Source organism: Nicotiana tomentosiformis, chromosome 8 (assembly GCF_000390325.3).
Source record: "Nicotiana tomentosiformis chromosome 8, ASM39032v3, whole genome shotgun sequence".
Taxonomy (NCBI): Eukaryota; Viridiplantae; Streptophyta; class Magnoliopsida; order Solanales; family Solanaceae; genus Nicotiana; species Nicotiana tomentosiformis.
In genome coordinates, this window is record NC_090819.1 from 999,834 (window position 1) to 1,022,779 (window position 22,946).

Genomic DNA, 22,946 nt, shown 5'->3' on the forward strand with positions numbered 1-22,946 from the left:
CTGTATTTTTAAAATGAACTAATACAAGCAATTTTTGGTGTATATAGAATAAAATATAAAGCTGGTTAATGCTCTCGTGAACTGATTAGTTGTCTTCTATTTCATTTTATAAGAGAAAGAGGGTCATCATTTACAATGGGACGGTGGGACAATTAGGCACAAAGCATCCCGCATTCACGTAGGGTTCGAGGACAGGTCACACCCCTAATTGTGTGATACAGACAATCTACCATCATACAAATATTAGTGGTTGCTTCCACTGTTCGAAATCGTGACATATTTATCACACAAAGACAATTTTACCATTATCCAGGATTATCGAACAAATTCATGGAAATAATTAATGCAGTAGCTAAGCCGAGGAGATAAAATTACAATTCTTCCAAAAAAGAAAATTAAATAATTACTACAAGAAAAAAAAAAACATGTAATTTCATGTTTACAAAAGCTGCTGCATTTTTTCTTTTCTAAATGATGGATAAAAAATCTGTTCCAAACTTAACAGATTATATGTTTTTTTTCTCTTCCAATTTCCTGAGCAGATTGCTAACAAAACATGCTTCAGTAAGTATGGGGGGAAAATTAGTAAGGAACGGTAGCGGTAACAGTTCTGTGTCTAGGATCAGTGAGAACAGTTTGTACATTGGCAAAACCAGTTTCCCTCATCACTCTTTCAAGATCAGTCAAGTAATACTCATCCAGAAAAGGTTCTGTGCTCTTCATCAATGTAAACAGCACTGGTGGTAATTCCTGTACATTGTAAATCCGAACAGTAAGTTGGACTCATAAATACTTTGTTCATACTCTATGTTTGAAATTTTTGGAGAAAATGATAAAAATGGTCCCTAATTTTGGGGGTAGGTCTAAGATAGCCCCTTGAATATACCCTGAGCAGTTTTGGTCCTTTAAGTTTACCAAAGTTGAGCACTTTTGGTCTTCGTCATATATTTAAGAAACTCTAGTAGTTAAATTTAACGAGAACTCACATTTGGATGTGTAATTTCTGTTATTTTTTGGACCTAGTTTCAGCAAGGAAGAAAATTTTTTACTGTTGGCTGGTCAGTTTTAAAAATAAAAAATAAAAAGCGTGCCTATGGGTGCTGTTTGGTGAAAAAAACAAAAGTAATGTTAAGAAGTGTACAATGGGATTTGAACCCCCGCGACCAACATCTGAGTTTGCTCATGGGTTCCAAACTAAAAATAATTATACGTTTAATAGATTTCTCAATACAAATACAAAGTTCGGGTAAAAGTTACTGGGTTCCCGGGAACCCATACCCGATACTGTAGATCCGCCCTTGTATTTCTGGTGTTTGGTGTGATTTTTGGTAATGCAGATTCTAGGATTTGACGGTACTCTCCTGGTGTTTCTGGTTAAATCTTTTCTTTCACAGTTCTCGCTAAATCTAACCATCAAAGTTTGTTAAATAATAGAAGGGAGACAAAATATGCTTACTTTAGGCAAACTAAAAGGATCAAAACTGCTTAAGAGTATATTTAAAGGACTATTTTAATCTAACCCCAAATATAAGAGATCATTTTGTCATTTTCTCGAATTTTTTGAGTAAAGCAGACCAGCCAATTTGAAACTTTATCTTGAATAGTTTGTGTTTGAAATGTGTAAGTGAAAGAATGGACATACCTGAAGAATCTTCGACTTTGGCTGCAGAAGAGAGCAAGAATATCTAATAAGACTGATGTAAAATGGTAATAGCAATAGTTATCAGTTAATTAAAGCAATCTGGTTAATTACCGAGTTATCAGTTATAGCAACAGTTCCTCCAGGTCGAAGTATCCGAAATGACTCCTTCACTAAATTTCTTATTGCTCTTTCAGGACATTCATGAAACTGCAAAAACAGTACAAAATCAAAGACAGTTAAGTGAATATCCACTTCAATAAAATTGGGAACAGTTCAAATTGCTCAATTTTGCTTTCCGTTAAACTTTTTTTCTGTTCATACCCTTGCCGTTAGCAAATTTTCTCATATTTTGCCCTTACCATTAACAGAGCTCCAGCATGAAATGAGCGGGCTCCACTTGTCCAAATTCTCCGAGAAAAAATGTCCATATTTACCCCTTAATTTTTTACTATGGCTTAAAAATATCTCAGATTGCAACTCGGTTATGGTCAATGGCAAAAATGAGACTTTTCCTAACGGCATGGGTAATATTAGACCAAAAATTCAACGAAAGGCAAAGTTGCTCGATTTTGGATAGTACAGGGGTTGCTCGATTTTGGATAGTACAGGGGCTGCATCCTTTCTTTTTATTTGACCAATTGTGATCACTTATCGAACAACTAATGTTGCTTTGAACAGTCACAAATACCATAATGCTGGGAAAAAAAGTATGTTATAGAATTTGCTACTAATCGGATACTAAGTGCAGGGAAGGATGCAAAGCTAATTCGATCCTGTAAAGAATGTGATTTATCTTTGTAGTGTGCTAGACAACATACCACATAAGCAATTGAAACAAGGTCAAATGATTTGGAAGGCAAGCCAGTGTTTTCGCCGTTTGCATGTATCCAGCTGATAGGATTCTTTCTCTCGCTTCTTTTCTTTTCTTTATACTGAGCAACAGCAAGAAAATAAGGTGAAAGATCCAGACCCTGCACAAGAAATCAAGAATCAGAAATATTTAAGATTGACAACAACAACAAACCCAGTGTAATCCCACACTGGGTTACAGAAGTTATTACTGCATTTGGCATTATCTAGCCTTCTTTTTCTCCTAAACAGATGAAATTATAAATGTTCGTTCATACTCACAGTTACTTTAGCAAAAGGATATCTGTCCGCAAGATATCCTGTGCTTACACCAACAGAGCATCCAATGTCAAGAATGTCTCTGATTGACAAGTCTCCTGAATATTGTTGATGATGTTTTTCGATTGCGTCAAGCCAATTTCCGCGTACTATCTGGTTTGCTTCTTCAAGTGAAGAAGCATTAGGTATTGCACGTCTCACCATCGACATGGTTGCAGCCTCTACTTCAGCTGCAGCCTACAGTAGTTAATTAAGTTGATGTAAATTTCTAAGTAGCTTCATAACCAAATAATCATAAGCACATGACAAAAAGGATATATCATATCCTCGATTACTTGATCACCAGAGACCAAAGAACCAACAGAAGCACAAATAACCAATGAAGTACAAATCAAACATAAATATAATATAACTTGAAATTATGCACGAAACTGAAGAAATCTGATAAGAAAAGATTGAAACTTTCAATGCGCCACTTTTAGGGGCACAAAAGACATGTTGGAAATCAATGTTAACTCTTACCAGCCAGGAGAGGTTGCCTTCATCATACGCGTGGAAGGGATTTAGATAATCTGGAACAAGCAATCACCTTGTCAACCAGTTTGTTTTCGGCAAGGGTGATTCAGTACAATAAAAATTTAAAAGAAAAAGTTGTCTTTCAGTCCTTAAACACATAATGTAAGAGGAGATTACATTACAAAGAACAATGGTTAGGCCTAAAGTCCCCTCCACGTGTAATAATTTTTCAAGCTAATAAAATATCTCATGGTTTCGACCTTTGAATTTCCTTGAACTGAGGGTCCATCGGAAACATCCTCTCTACATTCACAAGGTAGGAGTAAGGTTTGCGTACACACTACCCTCCCCAGACCACACTTGTGGGATTATACTAGGTATGTTGTTGTTGTTGTTGTTGTTGTTGTTGTTTCGACCTTTGAATGTCATGCGCTCATCGCTCCATATTACAGTCAAGTTCCCACCATTAATAGATAAAGTAGTGCATAACTTAAGATATATGCCTCCTCTGTAACATTAGCTTCCTTAAAATAGCTAGTGGTTAGTCCACCAGAGGAAATTTGCTTTAATATAAATGGTTCCCATCTGCATTTATCCCATTCTCTTCTAACACCTCCAACAGATTACACACTGCAAAAAAGCTTCATCTCTTAAATACTCAAAAAATCAACTTCTGCTTATTTTCCTTCTCCATTACTAGGACTACAAGCACTAGCCTGGCTAACTGAGTATTTTCAGCCTCTGAAACTAAATTCAAGTAACTTTATTACTCCCTCTATCCCGGTTTATATGTCATACTTTCCTTTTTAATCTGCCACAAATATCTATGGTTTATTTTAGACCACAAGTTACTCCGTGCCGAGTCAGTCTAAGGCTAAATTCGGTGGGATAAAAGAAAAGAAAAAATATAAAAAAGTTTGATAAGAAACTCACAATCAGGATATACAATGGCAGGATTCTGGATGCTCTCTAACTCTTTGTAAACATCAGAATCCAGTATCTCCTTTGTCATCTCCCTCCATGGAATATTAGTTTTCTCAGCTGTACTGTTCAAACCCCACAAAATCAGATCAAACTTGAGGCAATTTAAACATTTCAATATAGTAGAGGAGCAAGTAAAATTCTATGATCCAAGTTTGTCCCTACCTACTAACAAAAAATATTTACACGTAGTTGGCTAGCTTATTACAAACTTAAAATATAAGGAAAAGATCCAAATTTACCCATCTGCTCTAAGAAATATGCTAATGGTATCATTTGCTATACTTTAACGTTATTCAGACTCTTGCAATTAGCTAATTGTCTCTTTGTTCTTGACTTTAACGGAGCTCCAAACAGTACAAATTATTCTCTCCTTTTGATTATGTTTTAATATTACCCTTAGTTATATTTCTGGATAGGGTTGCGGTATTATGAAGGATCAATATGAAATGATTTGTGTAATCTATGGATATTTTTAACCATTTATCCTAAAATATACTTTCCCTGTTTCAATTGATGTGTCTCGACATGGAATTTAAGCAAAGTTAGGAAAACTTTTAAATCTCGTGGTCCTTAACTAAATATATGTTTAATGTACCAAAAACAAAATCTTGAATCTTGTGCTCTCAAATATGTCACGTGTAACGTTGGAGTTAAATAGTTACAGAACAAAATATAAAAAAGGATATTTTTCTAAAACAAACCAAGAAAGAAGGTAAGACGAAACAAAGAGTATATTCTAAATATAAAAAAATTTCTTCTTAACCAACAAAGTTTATGGTGGAGTGTTAAGTACTTCTTCATCCTTAACTAGAGGTATTCGAACCTTGGGTTTGGAGTCGCCTTTGTTAGAACACTTTACGCCCAATACAGGACTTTACATTGCGAATCCGGACTTACTCGTACCCCTATGCGGGTACTGAGTACCGGGTGGAAACCCAAAAAAAAAGGTTCCTTGTTGAACTTTAAGATATTCACAAAATTCAACAAAAGAAATAGCGAATGTAAAAGTGGGAGGACCTGATAAGAACTTGTCTGGCACCAAGTTTGAGTATAGAGAAGAGAGGTTTGAAGGAAATAAGAGCTCCAACTAGACGTGAAAGTGGGGTTTCCCCTGTCCAACGAGGCCTTTCAAGTTGTCCTTCCTCAAATGCCTCTGAAATTTGTGCATTTCCACTACTGCTTGAAGAAGCTGACAATTTAAACCCCAAAACATTACGGCTTCTTCTTATTGGATTGTTAGTTAGGGTGAAGAAATTGGGATTCACAGTGTCAAGCTTGAAACTGAAAGCCATTTGCGTGTTAATCTTGATGCGAGCGCGAAAGAGGGCTGTTATTTTTGTCCCACTGAAAATCATTGCCATTTCTTCTTTGTGGTTTGAATTGAAAAAGTATCAAAATCGTGAAATCCTACTGGACCAACGGAAAGTGGACACGTGTACGTTCTATTCCTCTAGTGATAAATTTGTATTCTGTCTTTTCTGAGGTTTGTTAACTGTTAAAGTCTGATGCATGAATGCCAAATGTTCGCCGAAATTGTTTTTGTGAAAACATGTACACGGCACGAATTAGTATATGTAATGAATACAATGTAAATATTATTAGGATAAATAAACAATTTAGAAATTATTAGATTACTAACGCATAGTTCTGTATTGCATATCAAAGTTGTATTAGAGCCTGTTTGGATTAGCTGACGGTAAATAACTGATAAACTTATAATGCTGGAAAAAAAATTGAAGTGTTGAAACTGATTTTTAAAATAAGCATTTACGTGTTTGAATAGAAGTGCTGAAACTGATAATAAGCAGTTGATGTGTTTGATTAAAAAGTGTTGATAAGCTATTCTTTTGTTAAAATGACTAAAATACCCTTGAATTTTTTTAAAATGACTAATTCTTTTCTTTGTAAAGAAAATAATTAATAACGAATATGGAATGAAGAGAAAGTCAAGAAATTTATTTTGGGAAAAGTATTTTGTGAATTAGAAAATATTATTAAGGATAAGCTAGTAAAAGTGTTGGTCAAACTAAAAGTGTTTATAAGCTGAAAAGTCATAAGTTGAAGATGACCAGCTTATGACTTATGACTGATTTTAGCTTATAAGCACTTGGCTTATAAACACTTTGAGTGTTTACCAAACACGTAGATAAGTCAAAAGGTGCTTATAAGCCAGTTTGACCAGCTTATAAGCTTAGCCAAACACCCTCTTAGTTATGAGGATTTTTTATTTCCTTATGCGGCCAAGTAAAAAGATTCATTGGATATGCACTATGCTGAGTATTATACCTAAATTAAATGTTGTATTAGTTATACCAAATTTTATGCTGGAACTAACTCAAAGTCCAAATGTGAGAATCAACGAATAAGTTGTGGCTAAGAATAAAATGTCATTCAAAGCCCGAGATAGTTTTTCTCAACTAGGTTGTTCACCTGAAGATGGATCAAGGCGCAGCAATTAACCGTTTCATTCTGGCAAATGTTATCGGCCAAGATAACTAGGATATCTAATCGTATTTGCTTCCCTAGCTTTCATCGCGCAGGCGACTGTTGATCCAGTTGGCGAAAACTCCCATTTACGAGCAAAGAGCTTGATCGAAAAAACATGCTGAATCTGCTTTCCCGTGGTTATATTCGTACCTCAAACAACTTGTCCTCGTTTACATTTTAAAAACTTGGAACTCGTCTTCCATCTTTATTCCTTTCGTTAATGAAGGCAGGAGAGGGAGACCAACAGCCCAACAGGACCACAGGTGGTTTAACACAAGCAAGGAGCTTACACCAAATGACCAAATCAACCTCCAACAATTCACCAACTTTGTTGACGTGAAATATTTTGGCTAATGTCCTGTCAACCTAAGCAAGTATAACTGAGCATCGTAACTCTTGCGCCACTCAGTTCAGGGACGTCAAATTGAATAGAAACTGCCACTCAGATCAGAGATTACGAATTGAATAGAAGCTGCCGCAGTAGCAGATAGAGACGGAAAGAAATGCCAGCAACCTTCATTCTACGACATTTGAAGAAGTCAATAGCCTATGCCCCCAACTAAACTAAAAAGGCAAGATATATATTAAAATTTTGGTGGAATTTAGATAATGAAGGTTGAGAGGACAAATAAACACTGAATCCTCCATTTGGCTGCGGCAGTCATCTGAAAAATAAAACCACCTATAGACAAAACCAATCAACTAAAAGACTGAACACCTCACTATTAGGGGAGGAAATAGCACTGGGATGCAAAATCTGACCACATGAAGACTTCAAACTGATATGTAAACAAACTATAACAAGACGCGCCCATAAAATAAGTATTTATAAGGATCCTAATGAACAGCATCCCCTGGGTGTATCATCCTCCTCCCTTAAATAACATAGTAGGCTCTAATATGTTGTCCCGTCACTGCAAAAGTATAAGAAAAGAAATGGGTCGGAATGGGTCGGAAAGTCAACTACTCAAAGAGTGGTGAAAAATAAATATTTATTTGAATGAAGGACCAGAAATATGTATGAAGAAACCCACCTCGGCACCCTCGCCTCCTGCTTTGCTTGTGGCTGCATCTCCCTTTTGGGCATCTTCTGTTGAGAAGGGAAAACAAAAAATACAACCAAGAATAATAGAAAGTCAATATCCTCTAAATGTTAGAAAAGGTATTGTATTCATCTAACTGAACCTATTTGTTATGGCCTTATCAGCATCAAAATATCGGTTGCGCTGTGATTATAATCCCTCTTCAAAGTCATTTCGGTTGAAGAATGTTAAAACAAAAAGATGACTACTCACCACCTCAATACAAGCAGGAACATCTGTGAAATTTAAGCTGAAGCCTTGCAAAGAATACAATTAGCGAATCCTAGAACGTTGAAAGTCTTAACCTACTAGTTGCAGTAATCCCAATCTCACTTCTTCTTTTTTTTGTTTTGAGAAAGAGAAGTATCTCATCCCATCCTCAATCAAACGATAACAAAAGTATGAAACATTTGTACAATCCCCTTTCCCACTAGATTATCCTATGTCCGACAAATCATTGGATGTAGCATGAAAAAGAAAATCCTCAAAAAAAATCCTCAAACTTTTTAAACTGGTTGGATTCCTTTTCCCCCCGAAAATAAGCGACAGCACTCCAAGGTTCTGAAATGTCATGTTGAAAATGAATTGACATTCCTGAAGATATCTGATATCTTTGATTGACAAGTTACTGTCCATAATATTCAACAACTATGGCAAATATACCAGAAAGGGCTGTCAGAAAGTTCAAACAAAACCCAATGAAAGTAGTTTCAGCCTTAAACAGAAAATTAAAAATAAAAGAGAGAAAAGTGCATTGTGCTAGCAATCATAACAAGCCAACTAAATCCACACCCACAAGTTGTAGACTATACAAAAACATCAAGGCAAATTGAGAATATGACTTCACGTATACCTGAATCCTCTGGAATATCAGAAGTCCACAAGGTGAGATTGTCCCTCAGAAGCTGCATAATCAAGGTGCTATCTTTGTAGGAATCTTCATTTAGGCTATCCAACTCTGATATTGCTTCATCAAAAGCCTGCTTTGCAAGGTGGCATGCCCTGGAGAAAACAGATTATTAATCAGCTGAGATTACATATAGATTACGAATAGACTTCAAGAAAATGATAATTCAGAGAGACGAAAGACAGACCTTTCAGGAGAGTTCAGGATCTCATAGTAAAAAACAGAGAAATTCAAAGCCAAACCCAACCTAATGGGATGGGTAGGTGGTAATTCAGCCTCAGCAGTTGTTGTAGCTGACTGCACACGAGATTTAGTTGGAATAATAAGTAGAACTAGATAAACATATATTCACGTGCTGTGTAATCATAACCAACTATAATCAAACATGGAGAGATGAAAAGGTACAAAAGGATGAGAAAAGAGGCTACGCATCATGTTTGTAATGTTAAAAACTTGAAATAACAACATTAAGTAGACTCCTACAATGACATCATATTTTTATGCAAAAGATGTTTGCTTTCCAAGTATCTTGGGTCTATAATTCAAGGCAACGGGAAGATTGACGAGGATGTTACCCACCGCATTGGAGCGGGTTGGATGAGATGGAGGCTAGCTTCGAGGGTTTTATGCGATAAGAATGTGCCACCTAGACTTAAGGACAAATTCTACAGGGTGGTGGTTAGACCGACTATGTTGTATAGAGCTGAGTATTGGCCCGTCAAGAAGTCCCATGTCCAGAAGACGAGCGTAGCTGAAATGAGGATGTTGAGATGGATGTGTTGACACACCAGGAAAGACAAGATCAGGAATGAAGTTATTAGGGACAAGGTGGGAGTGGCATCCGTGGAAGCCAAATTGCGGGAATCGAGGCTGCGATGGTTTGGGCATGTGAAAAGGAGAGACATAGATGCCCCGGTCAGGAGGTGTGAGAGGTTGACCATGGCGTGCTTGAGGAAGGGCAGGGATAGGCCAAAGAAGTATTGGGAAAAGGTGATTAGGCAGGACATGTCGGTGCTTCACCTAACCGAGGACATGACTAGCGATAGGAAGGTGTGGAGGTCTAGGATTAAGGTGGTGGGTTGACAGGTAGTTGTGAGTTTCTCCTAGGTTTACCAGTAGTACTAGTAATATTCTTGTTGTTGGTTGACAGTCACTTTCTGTTAGTTTGTTATTATATCTGGTACTTAGCAACCACGTCCATTGTTTTTGAAAATTGCTCCCTGATTGTTACGATTTGATGCTACTCTTTCTCCCTTTTACTGGAAATTGTTGCTCCCTGATTATCCCCCCCCCCCCCCTTCTTCTTCTTCTTTCCTTTTCTTCCTTTCCACCTTATCTTGAGCCGAGGGTCTATCGGAAACAGCCTCTCTACCTCTCCAGGTAGGGGTAAGGTCTGCGTACACACTACCCTCCCCATACCCCACTTGTTAGATTATACTGGGTATGTTGTTGTTGTTGTATGTTTACTTTCCAACACCCAAGTACCAAAACATGGGATACAAAATGTACTGGTCCGTGAAAGAGATTAAAGATTACAAAACAGGAAGGGGGGTATCACTTTTATGCTGTGTGTTGCATCATGAAGTCAAAAAAAACAAGAATATATAAAGGAGCATTCGCTCATGTGGCAAAAATTAATGCCCAAACTTGTAGGCTGTAACCAATATGTCACATTCTAGATTCTCATCAATGGTATTGGATTGTATATCTGTTAGCTTCTCAGCTAGCACTGTTACCATTACCAAATAACTCGAAGTTAAAACTTATCATTCCACAGCAAGAAACAGCCAATCACTAAAGGATTTCACCATAGCTAAACCTCAAGAACAATAGTTAGATCTATGTCATAAAACAAATTCGTTGAAGCAAACTCTTTGTGTGCAAATCAAGTTTTAATTCAACAAACAAAAAACAACCTCCTTTCCCCTCAACCGTCTACACATATCTGCTTTTAGTGAAAAGTGAGTAAAATAAACTAACAAGTACATCAAACATTGTTCAGATCAAGTAAACATGAAAGGTATTCCACTGAATAACAGTATGGCCAAAAACAGATTTTAAACATTTTTTTAAAAATAACCCTCTCATCCAGGATCCTCCTAAACCCTCATTGCATCCAGGAAGAACAAACGAAAGGATATTTATCATGTGTAGTACAATCCAACTAAAGGTACTTCTACCAAACACACCCCTCCAACATTTGACATCTGTGAAATTTGCCACTCAAAAGAATCCACAGTCTCTCTTGCATGAAAGAACTCAATCTCCAATCAGAGGATACAGTTCTATATATGAGTGATCCATTAAATGCAGTTTTAAAGAAAATAGCAAGCTACTTTAGAGGTCAAAAGCCTGAATTTAAGTCTTTCAATATGGACAAGCAAGCAGGAGATGTGATCGGTTCTTGCATAAAAAGCAATAGCCAAAAGCAAAAGGGGAGAACACAGGTTTCTTATATGTACCAACATATTTGAGAAGCTAAGTGCAAGCAATTATTACCTGATATGCCTTCAATGAAAGATCAGACACCTCTTTCTTATCGGTACCAGTTTTGAACTCTGCAAGATAGCGATAATAATCCCCTTTCCTGTATGCAAAGATAAATCAAATGATCAAAATGAACAAACACTGAAGTTTAGGACTTCCCATGTCACCAAATACAATATTTTCCACCCAAACTGATTAATGCAAAAGCCCTCACATTTTGTAGTAAAACACAGATGATTCGCCAGCAGGACATGAGGGAATTAGATGCTCATCGATAACAGTCATGATATCACTGCAAATGTCAGTTAGCTCCTTCTCAACCTTATGCCGGTACTCCTTGATCCGTTTAGCATTCAGCTCGTTTCCTCTTGACTCTTCCTTCTGCTCAATAGAGGATAAGATCCTCCATGATGCTCTCCTCGAACCAACAACATTCTTATATCCAACAGAAAGCAAATTCCTCTCCTCCACAGTCAATTCAACATCCATATTTGCAACCTTTTTCATTGCATCAACCATCTCTGTAGAATGATGTAAAGATATAAAACTCTAACCATTTAACAATAAAGAGGACACGCATAGCGGGAGCTTAGTGCAACAGCTGCCCTTTTTTCTAAACAATAAAGAGGAAGCCTAATTCCATTTTAATTGCTGAGGAGAAGAAGGGAGGAGGAAAACAGAATTAAACAACGCCGCGAATTATTCAAATTTAATATAAGTAACCTCTTGGTATAATCCACAGTTTTATTTCATATGCATTATAAAGCAGCAAAAGTTCTAGGAAGAATCAAAATTTCAGATCCAATAATGGACGAGTAAATACTTTTTTCATCCATTTCTATCCAATCAAGAAAGACTTTATTCGAAATCTTTTTATAGCTTTTTGGATTTGATGAATCGTGAGAAAAAAAATGCATTTTGTTCAATTATTAATATTAGTAATACATCAGTAGTAGTAGTAGTAGTAGTAGTAGTAGCAGCAGCAACAACAACAAAAAAAAAAACCAGTAATACATCAGTAGGAAATATAGAAAACTTCAGATCCAATAATGGACGAGTAAATACTTTTTTCATCCATTTCTATCCAATCAAGAAAGACTTTATTCGAAATCTTTTTATAGCTTTTTGGATTTGATGAATCGTGAGAAAAAAATGCATTTTGTTTAATTATTAATAGTAGTAGTAGTAGTAGCAGCAGCAGCAGCAGCAGCAGCAACAACAACAACAAAAAACCATTTCTATCCATTTCTATCCAATCAAGAAAGACTTTATTCGAAATCTTTTTATAGCTTTTTGGATTTGATGAATCGTGAGAAAAAAATGCATTTTGTTCAATTATCAATATTAGTAATACATCAGTAGTAGTAGTAGTAGTAGTAGTAGCAGCAGCAGCAGCAGCAGCAGCAGCAGCAACAACAACAACAAAAAACCAGTAATACATCAGTAGGAAATATAGAAAACTTCTAGTACTTTTTATTTTTATTTTTATTTTGTAAAATGTTGGCCTGAGATGAATTTAAATGGGAAACATGGTTAGTGAGGATTCATATGGCCAATTCCAACTTGTTTATGGGTGAAATATAGTTGTTGTTGTTGTATCAATATTAGTAGTACCAATTTTAGTATTTGGTTATCATCGTACGAACTTTAAATTCTTAAAACATGCCTCTTTACCTCCTTTTTGTCTAAGATAAAAACGGATAATTTTCCAATCAAAATATTTCCTCTAGAAATTTCTTTCTATGTAGTGTATTGTCTTTTCTTAAATAATTATTGACACGAATACTGTTAAAATAATCTAGTTTAATCTGCAGAGGTCAAAAAACAATTCATCGCCAAATTGAAAATCACAAATAGTATAAGCTCAGCCAAAATTTAGAATTTTGAAGAACTGAAATTTGATTTCTGATTTTGAAGGTTATATGAATAACCAGATATGCAATTAGTGTAATTAAACAGATATAAGTGAAAGGCTGGTCTTGAAGAGCCTAGGTTCACTCATGACTTAGTGTGCAAGACTGGCTCTCCTCTTTCAGTCTTCTACTAGTAGACTACTATGGGGGTTACCCGCGATTGGTAATGGCACAACCAGAAGAGTAGTAGGGGGGGACAAGGTTAGGCGTTGGGTAGCGCATCGCATCTGTTTCGGGTCCAGAGGCGTGAAGTTCAGCCTGCGTTTGAAGGCTAGCTCCTGCTACCAAGCTCCTCTTCCCCCTTCATCACTCTCTCTCTCTCTCTCTCTCCGGCCCATGCCATTAGCTCAAACTCATTAATTGAGATATATAATTAGAAAAAAAACCAACACTAATTTAGAAGTAAAGAAGGAAATAACATCACATAAATTGGACGGAGAGAGTGTAAATTTTGAAGAAATTAAGTTTGATATTCGATTTTGAAGGTTGTCTTAGTAATCAGATATAAAATCAGTCTAAAATTAAACATACATCAAAGGAAAAAAATAATTAATTGAGATCAAAACTATTGACACGAATAACTATTGTCTTTTCTTAAATAACTATTGACACGAATACTGCTAAAATTAAACTGCAGAGGTGAAAAAACAATTCATTAACAAATTAAAATCACAAATAGTATAAGCTCAGCCAAAATTTAGAATTTTGAAGAACTGAAATTTGATTTCCGATTTTGAAGTTTATATGAAAAACCAGATACACAATTAGTGTAATTAAGCAGATATAAAGCTCAAAAACATTAAATATATAATTAGGCAAAAACAAACACTAATTCAGAAGATATAATTCTGAAGAAGTGAAGTTTCATTCTCGATTTTAAAGGTTGTCGAATAATCAGATACAGAATAGCATCACATAAATTGGGACAGAGAGAGTTTAAATATAGAAGAAATGGAGTTTGATATTCGATTTTTAAGGTTGTCTTAGCAATCAGATAAAAAAACATTCCAATTAAACATATAAATCAAAGAAAAAAATAATTAATTGAGATCAAAACCCTAACCGTCGTATCGTTCAGCTTGCTCGGCGAGTTTGGCGATGTAGACGAAGTTCTCGCGTTCTTTTGAGGAAGCCATGTCCGATTTCTGTGAGCAAAAGAAGATTCCTTTTACCCTTTCCCCTTTCTTTTTGGTTCTCTGGCTCTGACGATTTTGTTTACTCTACGACGATTTTTTAAAAAAGAGAAGAGAGAGTGAGTAGAAATGTTAAACAAAGGGCTTAGACAAATGGATAATTGCAATACTTCCCCTTGAGCTTCTTCGATTTTGATAGATAACCCCAACAAAGTTTCTTCAGGTCATACTATCACCCTTTAAAATTTAATGAAATTTTGGAAAGAAAAAAAAATATTTAAGACGAAATACATAAGTCACCACCTGAACTGTGGACCAAATTCATGTTATACACTTTTGCAAATAAAAATCACTTTGTATATTCAATCTTTTCAGAGTGTGTTTAATGCGAAAATTTGGTACACAGTTCAGGTGAAAACTTTATCTATTAGTCATTTATTTCTCAATCTTAAATTAACATTTAATTGGGACACATGGTGAAATATTATGCTAATTAGAGACATTAATCTCAAAGTGTGGTCTATAAGTGAATAAGGAGAATCCCATCACTAACTACTAACCAAGGCACAATTAGATCATTTACATAATTCAGGAGCAAATTTGTCTCTTTGCTAATATCTTGGGTTGAGAAAAGAGATAATATGACTTGAGAATTTCATTAATATTTTGCACCATGAGCAGCACATCGAATATTATCAGTTTTTAGTAGTAGGTAGGACTTGATAATGATAGCTTCCTCAGTCATGAAATGTGACACGTTGTTTGTGTAAAATAAAATAACGTTTTTATTTGAGTATAGAGCTAAAGAAAGTTTAATAAGTTCAAGCTTATAACTAGCAAAAAGTATACTAGAGGTATGGTTAATTCTTCTTTACACATAAATGACCAACATTCTTACGCCCCTTGAAGAGTTAACCAGATGTGATCACATCATAGTTTTCATAACTAATTGAATATTTTTCCAAAATCAAGTTTTTCTTCAGTTAACAAATTCAATACTAATTGATATTGTCCAGTGGCCTACACTTTAGAATTGGACCAAGGATATTAGCAGTATTGGGCTGGGTTATACTTTAGAATTGGACCCTCACAAGCCCAAAAACCAACAAACGCTCGTGAATCGTTTTCTTAATAGGTTTAGTTTGAAATAAGTGTGGGATAACAAATCTCTTAAGAAGAATTAACTTAAATAACCGTCTACTCAATTGCTTAAGCTAAAAATAATTGGTGATATATAATATATGTATAACCAGAGTATAATCTATATATACCGACTAAAAAAACTAAACAGTAAATTAAAATAGTTGTTTGTGAAAAGATACAATAACTCAATGCTGCACAAAATGTCAAAGTGATCAAATATAGTCAAAATAGCATGGGTTGGTGAGTTTTTGTATTGATAATTGAAAAATAGTCAGCATTTGCAAGGTAATTAAAAAATAGCAACTATTTAATGCAGAGATAAAATATAGACAAAATACCCTTAGCAAAAACACACACAAAAAAAAAATCCAACATAATATACTGAATTATGAAATTTCTGCGTATAAAATTTCAGTGCATTATGCTGGAGTTCGATGTCTTGTATGTAAATTTTATCATATTATGCTGGAGTTCGAACTTTAAGAAGTTAAATTCCTGCATATTTTGTTTGAATTCTAAGAAAAAATGTTGAAACTCAAATAGAACATCATGTATGTGAATTTCAATATATTATGTTGGAGTTCTAACTCTTAGAAGTTAAATTCCACCATATTCTAGAACTCCAAGAAATGATGCTAGAACTCAAACGAAACATAGTCCTATAATTCTAATTTTAGCTTTCGCTGGAGTTCGAATAACGCAAAAAAGATAAGAAGCGAGTCTTCGCACTCTTTTAAGTTGGGTATTCTTGTCCAAATATTATTCTCACACGAAAAAGTGATTAAATTTAATTAGTTTCGAAAAGTATGATTTACTTTCAGTTAGGGGTGTCAATGATTCGGTTCGGCCGGTTGTTTTATAAAATTTATACCATACCAAATTTTCGGTTATTCTATTATGTATAACCAAAATTAGACTTTTAGAAATCGTACCAATTATATTGGTTTCTCTTCGATATCTGTACGGTTCGGTTAATTTTTGATATTTTTTAAAATGTCATTTAAAAGTCACTAGTGGAAGCAGAATACAATAAAATAGGTACTTTTATAGGACTTAGCAAAATTCTCTAGACATTTTTACTATTTTAAGGGCGATGAATTAAGAAAATACGAAAGATGGCTAGAGTATAGATCCATCAACTTATACAGCAGCGCAAAAGAAACTAAGCAAAGACAAAGAAAATATAAATCACACGAGTGGAAAGATATTAAACAAGTTGGGACTCAAGAATAAAGTCTATAAAAGATTAAATATTTAAAAATATAAATTTAAATTATATGAAAGGAAACATATTTAATATGTTGTAGTTTGCCACTCATAAGTCATAATCGCTAGAATATGTTGTGTCTTGCTAATGAATATGTTGGAAATAATTTAGTTTCAATAAAAGTAGTATAATAGGTTTGTGAATTAGGATTTTAAGTTTAATTATTTGTTGGCTTGTAATCGTTTTCATAATTCCAAGGCCCAAGGAAAAATTTAATGTTTTATTATTTTTAAAATTTAGTATATAAATATATTTTTTTATGTAAAATTATTCGGTATGGTTCGGTATTTTATTCGGTTTATTCATAAAAACCTACCATAATTATCGGTTATAAATTTATATAAAAACCTACGGTTTTATTAAAAGGAACCTAAAAATCGATTCGATACGATACGGTACGATCGGTTTAATCGATTTTTAAATATTTATTGAAACCCCTCCTTTCAGTTACTAGTTGTAATTCTGACTAATTCTAAATTTCTCTCTTTAATCTTTTACTAAAGGGATACATTGTCTCTAAGAGAGCAGCCCACTAGTGAAAAAGTTATCAATGGCCAAAGATAAGTGTCTAGTTAATTAGACATGCCACACTCCTTTTACTGGCTATTCAAAAGAAGTTATAAAGAAAAAGATTAAATTATATATACCGATAATATAATTTTTTGTAATTATTAGTTCACTTTAATCGATTATAACATGTTACTGTATTTTTCTAAGTTACTCCATTATGCTTGCTATGAAAAATTATTTATCATTATAGGTCAGCTTAATACGATGATGTTAAAAGAATTTTGTAAACTCCAAAGAGAGGAAAAGAAAAAGCACAATGCTTTAAAGACAGGATGAAATGAAAATAAGTGGGTACGGTAGTACACACGGTGCAGAAGAACTTTGGAATTAACTTTACTATTCTACAAAAGCAACATGAAAATAGCCATGTCTTTTTCTTGAACTTTTTGTAAAGAAAGTAAAGTAATGTGCTTCAATAAAAGAGCCCACCTAGATATTGAGACAGAGTAACTGTTGATTAGTTTTAGTCGGTAAAAAGACGACAAAGCGAGTAGTCCAAAAATCTAATAGCAAACGAGTATCTTTTTTGAAAAATAATTAGCATATGTTTTTTACCAACACAAATTGTGATAGAGTCGTAATTGATTCATTCCCAACTAGAGGTACTGGGTTCAAGTCCGAAATATAGAATCGTCTTTAGTAGGAGCAAATTATTTATCCTCCCGTTAAAGTAGACCGCGAATTCAAATTAGTCGAGTCCTAAAGCGGACACTGAATATCGAATGGTAACCTAAGAGTAGGGTTGTGCATAATGTGGTAAATACCGAATTACCGTACCGAAACCAAAAATTTTGGTATTTGATATTCGATATTTTGGTATTTGATATGGTATTTGGTTTACGTTTTAAAAAAAAAATTGGTATTTGGTATTTACAAAGATAATACTGAAATACCGATACTGATACCGAACCGAAATATATAATAAGTTACACAATACACTTATTATTGATTATAACATACTAAGTTACATAATATTTTTCTTTGGTATGCATGTTGAAGCTGGTAGTAAATCTCATATATGTATTTATTTAGGAAAATGGAGGAACAAGGTAGGCCGCAAAATTTGACTCTTATTCTCTAGTATACCAAGCATCTTATCGTAATACTTTTACAGTTTTAGGGTGTTTCTTCTCGTGTATTGAATTGCATGTGTTGGATTACTCCTTGTTTTATTCTCTAACTTCGACAATTAGCTCTAAGCAAATAATAAGACATTTTCATTGATTAAATTTATTCCTTTATGTACCTTTTTCTCTCTATGGGCTGATACTTACTGGTTTTGAGCAATTTTTTTGTCAATAGTCATGTTAGCCTGGAACGTTTTTAATTTTATATTTGTGAGTATTTTAATTAAGAATATAGTTTATGGCTTTATGCACTGGTTAATTTGAAACCTAACAAACCGAAGTTACCGTATCGAATAAACCGAAAAAAGAAAAAAAAAAAATCGAACCATACCGAATATAATTAGGTACGATATTGGAATATCATTTTATGAAATCGAATACCAAAAATACAAAACTGAAATATTTAAATACCGTACCGTATCGACCGTCGAACACCCCTACCCAGGAGAATGATTTTTGGAGAGGGACCAACCTTAATGTGAGTACATAAAAAAGAGGTTGCTGATCTAGGTTAAAACCAGCTTTCTACTGTGACGTTTGAGTCCATGAGTATCTCATTCTCCCCCCTCCTCTAGCAATTAGTTTTAGTTTCTTTACGATTTGGGTGAATGATGAAATTTTAATTTCTCCCAACTATAAAAGTCCCTTTTTGCTAGTGGGTGTGAAGTCAAAGCGTGTTTTCACTGATTAATGATATGAATATAATTTGACTTGATGGTAAACAGTATCAAATATAATAATTATATTGTTTATACAGTACGAACAAAAAAGTTGTGACCACTCGTTAAACTCGTAATAATGCAGTTTTGATTGTTTTTTACTTACTAGAGAATTGTTCTGATCTTCCGGAGCATATAGTACTTATTATACTTACCGTCAAAGTTTTTTAAAGCAAAGAATATTCCTTATCTCAATTGCATTATCCTATCGTACCAATGAATTATTGAATTTTATATATATCTAGAATAAACTAACATTCTACAGTTAAAAAATCTTTTTTTCTAACTTAAACGAGAATTAATACACTTTTAAAACCTAAAATAGAGGAACAATTAGTATGTTAAACATCACTTAGCTAGGTTTGCATCATCAAGATGACACAATTGATCACTACAATTATAAATATTTAACTTTTCCAAATTACAAACCTTTTACGATATTATGCTCTGCTCTAGTTGAGTGCATGTAATTATATATGCATGGAAATCTAACTAGAAAAGAACAATATGGAGTTTAGAACAAAGGAAGGAAATGAATAGAGTACTCTAATTTCTCTAAGTACGTAAATGTTATAATCTGCATAATTTTACGCTTAATATTAATCAGAGTTGGTTTTAACCAAAACTTTGATTAGTTTTTGCCCATCATCAACATGGAAAATATGGCATTTCATATCTCCATTATTTGACATGGAGATCAAAGAATTGAATACACATTGAGCCCCTTCAATTGTTCACCCCTAGACATAAAACATCATTTCTCAAAAGTGATTTGAGTTGTGGAAAAGTACTACTAGTGCTAGAAAAAAGATATATACTAGTGCTAGAAAAAGATATATACCAACGTTCTGTTCTCAACCTGGAGAAAGGTAGAAAAGTTCAGTTGAAAATGAGATATTTAACCTGTCACTCCTACAACTACAAGTAGTATAGTAGTATTCTTTTTGAAACTTCTCTAATACATTAGGGAATTAGAGATATTAGATAAGGGGAAAGGAGAAGGAAGACGGCGAGAATTAAACTCACACATGTTGTACATATGTAAGAGACTTTCATCGGTATCTATACTACTATACTCTGGGACAGTTCCAGCTCTTTGGTATCGAATTCATCTGAATTCAGTACTTTTAGTATGGAGTATAAATTTATGTGTAAAAATTCTCAAAAATTGCAATATATAGTATATACCGAGCAAAAAAGTTATTTGATGACTATATAAACCCCTTTAATTTAATAGAGATTTATTCATTGAAATTTAGATACACAAATATTAAACAAAGTAATACACTAATAAAAATTTCTATTAACAATGTAATAACACTAAATATTGGATAATATAATAAATAAAAATATAGAACAAAAGAAGTTATTCAATGACTATATAAGTCCATTTAATTTAATAAAGATTTTATTGTTGGGTATATCGTATTGACAAATAAGACGACAATTAAAATTTATTAAAGCAATATGATCTAATATCTTCAAACAAGCCCGATCACAATTTAATTTAATCAATATTTTTTAATATTGACCGTGTATCGCGCGGGTACGACTATTAGTAGAGTTTAAATTTTGATGGTCCTACAAGTAGTATTCAAGTTTTCTTCATATGACAGGCCATATGGTCATTGTTCCCTAGTTTAGATCTTGACCAAGCTATCATAGTCTAAGCCTAATTTTTAAGGATCCTTTGGTCGGAAAACAAATTATACATGAATTAATAATGCAAGAAACAAGTTATACGATACGCACTTACATGGATTAATTATACAAAAATGATCGTTCATGTGTTTCTATATGCTATTTTGAATGATAATGCTATCTCGAGTAGGTTGCTTTTGATTTAAAAAAAAATGCATGTCATCTTAGGTATTGATCTAATCAATTGTAATACAGTCCGATTTCACATAAATGCAGGTGGTTGACGCAGAAGCTACAGATCTGGAGTTCAGACATAGTTACAGAGAACAAAACAGGATAGCAGGCCTACCAATAACAAAAAGAGCAAGGATGAAGCTTTTTGAAAACTTATTTTAATTTATCTAGCAGTTCTTCATGTAAACTCCTACATACAAGCTATAGTGATAGATAAACTAGGAACTACGACTTTTGTTATATAAGTTTAGAGTAGTACTAATTTTAATTGTAGGTAGTCACAGTTAATTATTCTCCCATTTTCATTTTGTGTGATACTCTTTCCTTTTTAATTTAGTAAAAAAAAATGACACCTTTCTATATTTATAAACAATTCAACTTTAAATTTCTTTATGAACCTAATGAAAGGATTCCTAGCCACATAATTAGTTTTTATGATTTATTTTAGACCATATATTTCAAAAAAAAACTTTTATTTCTTAAACTGTCAACCACTTTCACATATTAGATAGTAATTTGCAAGGAAATGCATTCCGTATGTAACTAACCCAGTATTTTGTTATGATGTATATTAGATAATATTAATATCGTTTGGACCAAAATGGGTACTACCCAAAATACTTAGGGAATGGAAATTTAGTAGATTTTATTCTTTCTCTACTATTAAAAGCTCGTGTTCGAATCTACTTTTTGTAAATATTTTGCCCTTACTGAAAATATTGAGTTCAGTTGAAACTTTAACTCAAAAGTTGTAGTGCAGCCGTCCTATCACACAACTTTGGTTCGGTTGATGTAGTTATGGATTTCAAAAGGTTGTCTAAGGCACCGATATTAATTTAGGGTTTACAGGTTCCTCTCTGAATCGTATCTACTTCTTCTGTTCCTTTAATTTTTCTATTTTAAACCTTTTGTTAGAGGGATTTTACTTTTTATATTGACACAAAAGGAATTCTTTTTTCTATTTTCTTTTTGGGTAGAGGGACAAGGTATCTTTTTGTTTCTTGTTATCTTCCTAATACTTCTGTGTAATTCAAGTCCAAATTCTACTATATATCTGTTTTGTTCAATGAAATAAAAGAATCTGATATATTACCTAATCTGATTTTTTTGTTGAACAACACATGTAAGATGTCTAGTAGCGTTAAATTAGGTCCCCTCATCGTTAATCTCTCTTTTACATAAAAACATACTCCTATTCCTAGCTATACTGTAATAATAGAACTTTGGAATAATGTCCTATAGGAATATGTCCACTAACTACCACTTCATAATTAAGCAAACTTTCATTTGGTGCAAATTAATGTCAAAATGATGTCTCGTCAGTTAAACTGCCAATTCTTAATATACTGTGTCATAATAATGAGTCTCTAAAAAAGCGCAAACATCTTATCATACTATATATGTCTTGAAATTAATGAATTAATTCTTAAAATACTGTGTCATAATATAGCGGGGTCTCTCAAAAAGCCCAAATAATATCTTATCACACTACCTCCAACAACAATGATAAAACCACATAGTTTTGTGCCGGAAGCATTTTATAGGGTGAATGTCTAAGCATCTCCACAAGGTACCCTTTTATTAGTTTTTTTTTATCATTTTATTTTATTTTCAAAAATCAAAACAATTACACAGATCGAAAGATACTATTTCTAATCTCCTCATTAAACTACTAATTATGAATGTCATGACACTCTCCTTGTTTTGATTAGCATTAGAACCTCAAAATAAAGGGAAAACAATACCGTAGTAATTAAAGAGATGCTGAAGAATTATTAAACTATTCATAACTTCACATTCATTAATAATAATATAAGACAGCCTAAAATGGAGAGACAACGAGTCTGTGTCATGAGAAACACTCCCTTTTTTCTCTTTTTGGTGGGTTTGAAAAGACTAATAGGGGATTTGTGGGATGAATTTAGAAGCATATTGGAGCAATGACATGTGGAGTTGTGCATACACC

At 33.7% G+C, this 22,946-nt stretch overlaps 2 protein-coding genes across 3 annotated transcripts; both read right to left on the bottom strand.

Moving 5' to 3' along the window:
- Positions 1-279: 279 nt before the first annotated feature.
- Positions 280-5,646, bottom strand: LOC104117204 (uncharacterized). 2 transcript variants are annotated; one of them, XM_009628216.3, is made up of 8 exons: positions 5,288-5,646; positions 4,220-4,332; positions 3,293-3,342; positions 2,774-3,007; positions 2,461-2,613; positions 1,754-1,849; positions 1,643-1,663; positions 280-750 (listed from the first exon to the last, which is right to left on the bottom strand). In XM_009628216.3, exons 1-8 carry the CDS (start codon positions 5,629-5,631, stop codon positions 583-585), a joined length of 1,179 nt encoding a protein of 392 aa, XP_009626511.1. In that variant the 5' UTR covers positions 5,632-5,646; the 3' UTR covers positions 280-582. The 2 variants fall into 2 exon arrangements, with proteins under 2 accessions (XP_009626511.1, XP_070038039.1); XM_070181938.1 differs by lacking the exon at positions 1,643-1,663.
- A 1,671-nt stretch (positions 5,647-7,317) lies between these two features.
- LOC104117205 (14-3-3 protein 9-like) lies at positions 7,318-14,386 on the bottom strand. Its single transcript, XM_009628217.3, has 7 exons — positions 14,210-14,386; positions 11,448-11,754; positions 11,246-11,333; positions 8,934-9,043; positions 8,693-8,841; positions 7,792-7,847; positions 7,318-7,671 (listed from the first exon to the last, which is right to left on the bottom strand). The coding sequence occupies exons 1-7, from the start codon at positions 14,280-14,282 to the stop codon at positions 7,669-7,671; spliced, it is 786 nt and encodes a 261-aa protein (XP_009626512.1). The 5' UTR covers positions 14,283-14,386; the 3' UTR covers positions 7,318-7,668.
- Positions 14,387-22,946: the final 8,560 nt, after the last annotated feature.